This window comes from Botrytis byssoidea (genome assembly GCF_014898295.1).
Source record: "Botrytis byssoidea strain MUCL 94 chromosome Unknown BBYS_024, whole genome shotgun sequence".
Lineage (NCBI taxonomy): Eukaryota > Fungi > Ascomycota > Leotiomycetes > Helotiales > Sclerotiniaceae > Botrytis > Botrytis byssoidea.
This window is the reverse complement of record NW_024065865.1, coordinates 158,933-169,468: the sequence shown is the minus strand read 5'-3', so window position 1 is coordinate 169,468 and position 10,536 is coordinate 158,933. Positions and strand designations below refer to the sequence as shown.

General features: G+C 44.3%; 3 protein-coding genes across 3 annotated transcripts; 2 read left to right on the top strand and 1 right to left on the bottom strand.

Moving 5' to 3' along the window:
- Positions 1-870: 870 nt before the first annotated feature.
- Positions 871-3,269, top strand: EAE97_009833 (uncharacterized protein; the record flags this gene model as incomplete). Its single annotated transcript, XM_038880348.1, has 4 exons — positions 871-1,546; positions 1,661-1,788; positions 1,872-2,600; positions 2,655-3,269. 4 exons carry the CDS (start codon positions 871-873, stop codon positions 3,267-3,269), a joined length of 2,148 nt encoding a protein of 715 aa, XP_038728715.1.
- A 1,188-nt stretch (positions 3,270-4,457) lies between these two features.
- On the top strand, positions 4,458-8,105 carry EAE97_009832 (uncharacterized protein; the record flags this gene model as incomplete). Its single annotated transcript, XM_038880347.1, has 1 exon — positions 4,458-8,105. The coding sequence occupies one exon, from the start codon at positions 4,458-4,460 to the stop codon at positions 8,103-8,105; it is 3,648 nt and encodes a 1,215-aa protein (XP_038728714.1).
- Positions 8,106-8,930: 825 nt separating this feature from the next.
- EAE97_009831 (uncharacterized protein) lies at positions 8,931-10,097 on the bottom strand (the record flags this gene model as incomplete). The annotated part of the gene is made up of 2 exons (XM_038880346.1): positions 8,931-9,420; positions 9,457-10,097. 2 exons carry the CDS (start codon positions 10,095-10,097, stop codon positions 8,931-8,933), a joined length of 1,131 nt encoding a protein of 376 aa, XP_038728713.1.
- Positions 10,098-10,536: the final 439 nt, after the last annotated feature.

Below are 10,536 nucleotides of genomic sequence, written 5' to 3'. Positions count from 1 at the left end.
CAGCTGCTCCTGATTATTCTCCTGATTATTGTCCTGCAGTTCATATGCATTGAATACCGCCTTAAGCCACCCGAGGTTAAATACTTATTAGGTAGTATTCAGGTACCACTTCTTCCATCCCATACCATTGATTACTACGAGCTAGTTAATTACCTAGCAATGCACTTACATGCTTTCAGATCGTCTTGTTTTTGGTCTTTATGAAAGATCAACTACCACGAACGTGATCTCCCATACCATCTTTATCGTTCTTCTGTGCGGTCATGATTTATTTCACTATATCTCTACCTCACTAACCCGTGCTTTATCGCTGATTTGACTAATAAGCCTGTTTGATTTAAATTCGAAATTGTTGGTTGTTATTTATAGGAAACAAGCCTTCAAACCGCCGTTGACCTTTGATCTCCCGAGTTCTGACATCAAACAATCAGAATATTATATTCCTCTTTTTCTCAAGAAGCCAGTTCGGAAATGCATCTTTTAATCGTGTAAGATCATCTCCTTCACATAAGTCTCTATACGGCTATATCACGTCACTAGGTATCCATTCTCACTTGCAACTTATACGTACGATATTATTATCCCAAATCTCAGTAGATTGGGGTGCCAATAGAAATGTGTTATTTCGCATCGCTTTATTCTGATTTGTTCTTTCCTTCTCATCAATCGATGGTTCGAGAGATCCAAAGTCGATCTATCTGATCCTTCCTTTCGCGATGAGGGTATTGTTCTTTCCTCTTCAGGTGGATCCTCTTCGGGTGGACCACCTTGACGAGCTCTCTCCGCAATGAACAAATGGCTTCTCGCAAGATTGCATAGCATACCAATTCTTTTCCCTTCTCAATTCTATGTCCAGTCAGTAAGATAGTGATGATTCGGCTACCTCCATCCCTTATAACCATTGGTTTGGGCGATATCAAAGACTACGACAGACGCACAAAACGTCGGGTCAAGTCACAGCTAAATCCACAAGCCGCGCCTTTCAAACATCAGATTATTCTACCAATTAGATCCATCAGTCACAGAAGCAGAATTCATGGTTCATCTGCTGACACAATAGCAAACACCGATGGAAGTCATCTCACAAACCAGCCCAATCAAGAACCGGTTCAAAGTCATCATATCCCAAGACTTGCATCACCTCTTCCATTGGAGTGTATTATACAATTGCCTGCTCATGCTCATACTCAGGATTCTGATATTTCGGAATGGGAAAACGCATCGCCCCGCTCTTCTGATGGTACAATCACAAACAACCAATTTGTGGATGGCTCTTCATATGAAGCAGAGCTTCCCGAGATGCACAATGTCAGAAAGTCGGAGACATTCGAAGAATGGCTAGATGCGAGGCGTGGAAAGATATTTGACGTGCCGGAGACCCAAAATAGCCAAGAGTCGGCGGAGCTTGAAGCGGGCGATGAATCTTTCGAGAACTCCGGTATTAGGCGGCTCTCTTCCCCTTCCAAAGACAACTTCGACTACGGCGGGTTTGTTGAAAGTCCCAGTCAGCAAGAAAGTGACCAGAGTCGAGGATCTTCACCTTTCGGTAAGATTGTACTCTACAGGACAACTGGCATCATCACGCAAAAGCTTTGAGTGTTGAACATTCTTTAAATCATTAATTTGATCAAAATTTAGCAAAATTACTAATATCTCTTAGAACCAGAGGACGCTTCGACAACCCCTCATATACAGGCACCAGCAGCACAGAGACTACCAGCTCGTACAAGACTACCGCGCTCACCTTTGTCCTTGGCACAAAATGCATCAAGCTCACCAGAGCGACATGTAGGTGTACCCTTCACTATCAGATCCATTTAATTGCTTTGCATGTCTTCCCGGGAGTCATTATTAATTCTATAATGTTGTAGACTACGGCTAGTTTGACACCTAGAGTCGTATCTCGCATAGCTACCCACAATACTCCAGGGTTTTTGTTTGCGCAGCCGGCTCGACGCCCTGGACCTAGCCCTCATACTCAATCTACACATCAACCTCGCACATTGAGGCACCAAACGAATAGCTTTTCATTTGATGACTCGGAAAGATCTAGTGTCGCTTACGAACAAGAGAGAGCACTATCTTCATCTACAACCGATAGTCGACCACGACCATCGGAAAGCCTCAATCTTCGTCAAGAATTGCGTGGAAGCTCTTTACAGAGTTCTCGAATACCTTCATTTGCAAGCTCTGCTCGCAGTCAAGAGCGTCCTCCGTCAGACCGAGCAGTATTAATGGAGCCACAAGAGATTGAAAGTGAGACAAATACTTATGAGCCCGTTCGTGATGAAGAAATGGACCCACACAGTCTTGTCTCAATTGCAGAGCAGTCAATAATATCAACAACCATTTCCTTTCATCGCTCCAAACAAGTGCATTTACCACCACCATTCTCAACCGTTTCCAGGTCGAATTCAAGGGCAGGATCACTCCCGAGCTCCCCATCAGATGCATATCAAAACAAAACTTCACCCACCAGCATCGTCAGAAGCTGTTCGAGTGGCCCTTCAGGAAGTCCTTCAAGGAATATCTCTGTCTCAAGCTCTGTTATTAGTCAGCTAATCCGAGAGCATGATGATAGGCAAGCATCGAGCCCACCTGTAAGTTCGCTTGAATATATACCTTCACCTCTTCTAACCTTCCTCACGCAATAGTCCGTTGGGCGTCGACGATTGAATCCTATTGTCAGAGCTGCTGCACGCTTGTTTTCGAGTCCCAATTCCCGCTCGCCCCCACGCAATTCTCCTCCTCCTTCACCTTCTCCATCGCCACGTCGACGTCGCACGCGCCCACAGCCGACTCCAAGAAGAGACAGCGATACAGCTCCCCAAACATATACTCCATCTAGGAGATACTCAGTGTACAACGATTCTCTTCCTGCAGCTTCTCAGCCTCAGACCCCGGCCCACTTACCCGAAGCTCGACATCAATCTCGTTATCATCCATCTTACACTGCACCCACAACTCGATCCATGGGTCGATTGAGAAATATCCTTACCGAGCACAGTGCATCAACTCCAGTTCGACCCAGCGACCCTTTCCATCAAGATTCTAGCCAAAGATGGATGTATGTGACTGATGCGAGAAGAACGAGACAGAGGTCAGGTTCGCCAGCAGGAATGTCAGATGATGGCTTTCGAGGTCTTTATGGTGGGAGAGAAAATGGTGATGATGAACAGAGTTGGATTGATGGAGTTAGAGCTCGCAATGCTGAGATGAGGAATTGGCAGACTCAAAGCGATGAAGGAAGGCTGGAGGATGATGAATAAGATGGGGTTTATGGTATTCAAGGAAGCCCTGTTAGGGTTGTATCGTTGTGGTTTGTGTTTATGGCAAACCATGTTGATATTGGCATTTGAAGCTGGAGTGTTTTGACAACATGGAGAAGTAAGATTATTACCTAACGGGCAACATTATGAATGCGAGGGTACTCATTATAGTTTATTGTAGGTGGGGAAGAGGTGCGTGTGTATACATGTGCGCTTTTTTAGGTATTGTATTAGTATGGCTAGCGAATAGAATGAGACTACATAGAGTCACGAATCGAGGGCATCTACTGAAGCTTTATGAGAAGTGTTGGATGTGTGTGTTACCTATCATGTAATATCATCTTCTCTGTGTTAGAAAATTACCCACCGAGGTATCTGAGGATATAAAGGAACAAAAATGAAAATGTTCCGAAGCGTTCTAGATTCTAATCCTTTATTGGATTGGATTCATTGCTGCAACCTTAAATACCGGTAGTTGAATCAATATGACGTTTCTTACGGACGAGAAAGTGTTTTCGCTCCCAGTCCATACCATACCGGGACTTTTCCAGGGACAAGGGGTCAAATCAAGGTTGCGGCTGATTCCCAAAATGGCTTAGTGCAGATCTTATTTTGTAAGGAAATTATTGCTATGACGATGACATCCTTTTTCTATCTCTTTCTATGCTGAGGAACCTGACTCTCGAGGTTAACAGGCCACGCATCGGATCATAACCTCCTGTACGATACTCCTTCTGGAATTTGTGTGTTGAGATCTAACTTGTTTTGGATCCGGCATGGGAAATATAAGTCAGTAGAGGTAAACCAAGGTGAGCCAAGGTAAACTCTATCAAGGAAAAAGATTCAAAATCCAAGCGCGGACCATTTACTCCCAATTCTTCTTGCATATCAAGTAATTGGATTAAGGTCAACTGTCTCTACAGAAATTTTTGAGGTTGATATCGGAATAAAGAAGGTGTTTCACTTACTGCTGGTATACAATCGGGTACTACAGTTACACATTTCACATCTAGACTCTTGTCTCTTTGCTGCGCAGTCATTCACTTCTTCCTTGATACTATATTACTTTGTTCTGCGCTATTGACAATTGGTATTTGTCAATGGCAAATTGAATCTGGCGAAAAGTTTTTATTTCTTCCCTTATCATCACATATTCTTTTGTGTCTCTAATATTTAATACTTAATACAATGTCAGAAGCATCGACAGAGATGGCTGCTAATCGTGGGCCGACAATGGCAGATGGACCTGCACAAATTCATTCGCAATTGAGATCATTGTCCACCACTGAAACAAATTTTCCTGCTGCGAATATTACACACAACGTCCAACAAGAAGAGGAAAAACGGCCTAACCTTGCACCTGCGAAAGTATGGCAAACCGAAAGACCGCGAGCAACCACGAAATCATCTCTGCTGGCACCAGCTTATAAAAGAGGAGAAACAAATACGTCATTGTTGAATGAAGCAATTTGGAGTAGAAGTCACGATTACAAAGATGATGGATCTACGAGTAGTAGCAGTAGCAGTGAGGACGAGGAAGATACCCCAGCGGAGAAGAAGAAAAGGAACTACATCCCAGGAAAGAAGAATGCGATCGATACGGGTGGGCGGAAACAATATAATAAATTCCAGGTTGGAAATGATGATTACAGTACTAGGGGAAAGGTATCGAAGAGAGATGGTCGATTAAACATCAGTGTCAATGAGACAAGCAATCGTGGATATCTCGCAAAGGCCTTGGGCGCCACTTTCTTCAATAAGGTAGGGCATGATGACATGACAGGCGAAACACCAGAAGCCAACCTTGCCCGACGTCAACGAGGGAAACTCTCAAAATCCTCAGCGGAAGAAATAGTCACTTCAAACATACCCAGACCGAGGCTGGATATTGTTGTAATGGTCATTGGTAGCCGTGGCGATATTCAACCGTTTTTAAAGTTGGGAAAGAATTTGAAGGAATATGGACATAGAGTACGAATAGCAACACATCCCGCCTTCAGAGATTTCGTTCAGAACGATTCTGGGCTGGAATTTTTCTCGGTTGGAGGAGACCCTGCAGAGCTTATGGCATTTATGGTCAAAAATCCAGGAATGATACCGACAATGGATACTCTCAAGAAAGGAGAAGTTGGAAGACGAAGGGAGCAAATGGCTGAAATGTTTGAAGGTTTCTGGCGAGCTTGCATTAATGCAACAGACGAGGAAAAGGATGTTACAAATCTCAAAATGATGGGAGATAGGGCGCCATTCGTTGCAGATGCTATTATTGCGAACCCTCCATGTTTTGCACACATTCATTGCGCAGAACGACTTGGCGTTCCTCTTCATCTCATGTTCACATTCCCATATACCCCCACGCAGGCATTTCCACATCCCTTGGCTAACATCAAGAAAACAAATGTCGATCCAGGTTATACGAATTTTATGTCCTATCCGTTGGTGGAAATGATGACTTGGCAAGGATTAGGTGATCTCGTCAATAATTTCAGAGTAAAGACTTTAGGTCTAGAACCGGTATCAACATTATGGGCTCCAGGTCAACTTTACCGTCTCAAAGTTCCATATACATACTTGTGGTCACCGGGACTCGTGCCCAAACCCAAAGATTGGGGACCAGAAATTGATATTGCTGGTTTTGTTTTCCTCGATCTAGCAGATACATTCACACCACCGGACGATCTTGTCAAGTTTCTCGATGATGGCGAACCACCAATCTATATTGGCTTTGGTTCTATTGTTGTTGATGATCCTGACAGATTTACTGAGATGATCTTTGAAGCTGTGAAGAGAGCTGGAGTAAGAGCATTGGTTTCAAAAGGATGGGGTGGCCTCGGTGGTGAAAATACACCAGAGAATGTGTTCATGCTCGAAAATACACCACATGATTGGCTTTTTCCCAAAGTCAAGGCGGTAGTGCATCATGGCGGTGCTGGAACGACTGCAATAGGCCTTAAATGCGGAAAGCCGACTATGATTGTTCCATTCTTTGGCGATCAACAGTTCTGGGGATCCATGATTGGTACTTCAGGGGCAGGAGCAGATCCTGTTCCCTACAAGGAACTGACAGCTGATAAATTAGCAGAAGGTATCAAGCAGTGTCTGACGGACGAAGCTAGAGAAGCGGTAGAGAAGATCGCGAAGGATATTGAAGTTGAAGGTGATGGTGCACAGAATGCAGTAAAGTCATTCCATCGAAGCCTTACGCTCCGAGGCGAACATTCTATGCGGTGTTCGATTCTGGAAGATCGAGTGGCAGTTTGGACCATGAAAGGGACGAATTTGCGATTGAGCGCATTGGCTGCTGAGTTGTTAGTGGAGAGGAAGAAAATCACCTGGAAACAGTTGAGACTCATTAGACATCATGAATGGAATGATTTCGAAGGACCAGGTGAACCTATCAGCGGTGTCACAACAGCTGTTACGGGTACTGTTACGGGCATTGCCGCTGGTGTAGGCAGTATACCTTTCAAGGTCAGAAAGACCATCAAGAGAAGAAGTATGCATGAAGAGAGGAAGAAGAGGAAATCGGAAGATACACGGAAAAATGGAAGTGGGTCCACTCTTGTTGAAAAGAAACCTGATTCTCAAGAGAATGTCGATACCTCGAATACTTCTACACTCAACAATCAAACGATACAAGAAGAGAGTCATCAAGATGAAAACGCTAACCCATCCAAAGAGACTGAAAATACCAATTCAGCAACAGAAACACACGATACCAGCCCTGAGGCCGCCGTGAATTCTCCATGTGATGCTGGTATGGCAAATCATACTACAAGCGGTGAACCGACTCGCCAATACAGTCAAGCTAATCGAGAAGAACAACAACAACAGCAACAAAACTCACAGCCTAAAAATAACATCGACAATCAATCAGTTATCTCCTCCGATCCCATACATAACGAAGCCGAAGCAGTGGTTAAAGATATCGGGCATGGCTTTGGTGAAACAGCGGAAGCAGTAGCTCGTGCACCCATGGATTTAGCACTTGCTCTCGCTCAAGGTTTCCACAATGCTCCTCGTTTGTATGGAGACACGACCGTAAGAAGACCAACAAGAATCACGGGTATGAAAAGTGGATTAAAGGCTGCCGGTGAAGAATTTATCTTTGGTATTTATGATGGAGTTACTGGATTAGTAGTACAACCATACACCGGAGCTCGAGATCACGGCGCATTAGGGTTTGTAAAGGGTGTAGGAATGGGTCTAACGGGTTTCGTCTTGAAGGATATTAGCGCCATCGTTGGACCTTTCGGATACACATTAAAAGGTGTTCATAAAGAAATGGTGAAGAACAAACAACCCACTGCGTTTATCCGAAGAGCGAGAATCCTTCAGGGGCAGCGAGATATAAACGTACTCGGTAGAGATTCAAAAGAGAGAAAGGAGGTTGAAGAGAGAGTTACGCATGGATGGAATGTCATACTAGAGGTATGTAAATTGATGGATGAGAAAAAACGGGACGGAGGAATGGGATTGAAGGGGAAATTGAAGGTTATGCGAGAACGTAGGACGTGGCGTTCAAATGGAGCGTTTGAGGGGGTTGGAGCTGCGGAGAGAGCGGTACAGGCGAAGAAGAAAGGAGATAAAGGGGGTGTTAAGGCGGTGTTTAAAAGACAGAGGAAGGAAGTGGAGAAAGCGGAAAGACCTAGGAAAGGAGTCGCGGCAGAATTAGAGGAAGACAAAATTAGGAGACAACAGGGAATTGAGAAAGACAATGAGGGAGAGGGAGAGGGAGAGGTTCATCCGGAAACAGGACATGATGAAAGGCAGGTTGTGATTGAAGAGGGAAATGCGAAGCCAGAGGGAAAGGATACGCCACAACTGATTGCTTGATTGGTGTTTATTGACTTGACTTTCCTGATTCTTTCTTGCATCTTCATTCACATTGTGGGGAACTTTATTGATGATAAAACACTTTTTTCTTTCACTTTTCCTTCCATTTTCAATTTTTTCATAGAGGGTGGCTTTATTTGCGATTCTTTTCCTTTGTCTTGATACCTTGGGCGTGGAGTTCAATCAGCGAGATCATGCATTTGCATCAGGAACGAGCATTGAGTGTCTCGAGTTTCTATCTGCATGATATCGCGTTAGCACATAGTCATATGATACGATGTATGTTTGGCTAGAGCATATATTGATGAATGGCTGGGCGCAGGGGCGGAGAGATAAGTAAGGGGCAGAGCAATAAATATACGAGGAAGATGAAGATTAATTTCGATCAAGCAGATTCTTAGATGAATAGTTTGATAGTTGATAGATGATAAATGATAAATGAATACTTCACTTTATGTTTTGTGTTTTGTGTTTTGTGTTTTGTGTTTTGAATTGGGGGGGTTACTCTTGTGTATAGGAGCGGTTTATCTATAGTTAAATATACGAGTAGTTTGAGTGCAATTCACCGTTGATACTGTGATATTCACAGATACTGTAAATAATAAAGTAGGTGGGGTGGGTAAAGTCAGGCAGGTGTATTATTATTATTATCTAGTCTAATATAATATAATCTAATCTGTTTGAGTGTTGAATAATTGGAATTTTGAAATAAGGGAGACAAATGAGATTTATTAAAAGTATCTAGGTGGAGAAACTGTTGGTGTAAAGAGATGTAAGAGATGTAAAGAAATGTAAGAACCCCCAAGCGATATCCAGATCTCCATCTTATTTCTTGGGACGATTATCACGACGACTACTTCCACGACCTTGGCTATGACTGTGACCATGGCCACTGCTACCTCGATGACTACTACCCTGCTGTAGGCCACTAGTTGCTGAGGCGTACTGCTCACCCTGAGGTGGGTTATTGGGCGCAGGTTGGTGTGTAGCTTGTGGTTGGGTGCTGTAGGGGATGTTGTAAGAGATGTGATGGGTGGGAGGGGGAGGATAGTCGGTAGCGGGGGCTTGGCCAGGGGGTGAAAGACCAGTACGGATACGTCCTGGAGGAGCAGCATAGCTGGTTGAAGCGGCATTGCTGGGGTAAGAGGGGACCGGAGGAGAGAGCATATAGCTAGGAGCGATGTAGCCGGTATTGTCGGAGTAGTGAGGCGCAGTTTGGGCAACATAGCTTGAAGGGGCGTAGCCAGTATTGCCAGTCTGGCCGGTAGGGTCAGCGTAGCCAGCTGACTGGTTATAGAAGGTGGAGGGATTGTTGCTTTAGAGATTGGAATAAGCGGGGTTAACTAGATACGGTTGGGTTGAAGGCTGAGACGCGCCCTGGCTCCAGACACTGGTGCTCATCGTCTGAGGAGCACAATCTTGAACTGGATTTTCTGTATTTATCGGTGGGACCCAATTAATTTGCCCACGGAAAGCGGCGTCAGAGCCATTTGCCTCTTCGATTTGAGCATCGGTCCTCTCCAGTTGACAAGTTCCTGCCTGGTAAGCTGCGAGACATTCCGGGTGATCTGTAAAATGTTCACCTTTCCACCACTCTGGAAGCATCGGTGCTTCCCTGTATTCACCACAGCTTCCACAATGTTCTCTATCTCTCATAGATGTATCTGTTGTTGGAGCAACTCTAGGCGTAAATTCTGAACACAACATGCTCATGCTGACTGAAGGCATGAATGACTGAGATCGCGAGACTACTTCTGAAGCCTCTGCATGATACCCACCATCACTACCACGGGCTTGTGTCGTAGATGGTGAGCCTTGTAGGACCTCGTCTCGCGGTGACCTACGTTGGGAACTTCCATGATTCGCACGAGCTCGTGCTGTGGAAGATGAGCTCTGTGAGGTTTGTCTTCGCGAAGTTGCACGAGAAGATCTTCCGGCACCACGGTCACGACCGTGAGATGCCTCGTCTCTTGAATGGGGACTTTTCGACATAACTTCGATTTGTAGGATACAGGAGCTTTATGTAGGAGTTTTCCCTGTAGCTTTTCGATGCAAAAAATACCTCTTTGAATTAAATGTAAGCGTAAATCTAGAAGTAGAAGCGGGAATGGATATGGTTGTAAGTCTATAGAGAGTACTTCCAATCGGGGACATGCAGCGCTTTTAAGCACATTTTGGAGCTGGAAAGATGTTGAAACTGTACTTCGAAGATGATTCGAAAGTGGTGGAGAGTGTACATTCATATGCCAACATGACTCGAAAAGAGAAGAAAAGAACATATTCATAGACAAATGTCATAAATATACATTAATCATGAGTTTTCATAATTTATGAGTCGAGAGAGAGTTGCTCATGATGGAAATACAATGAGTACAATATAATCACTATGATACAAATGAGGTGAACATGAGTATTGTTCTCGGAATGGGAT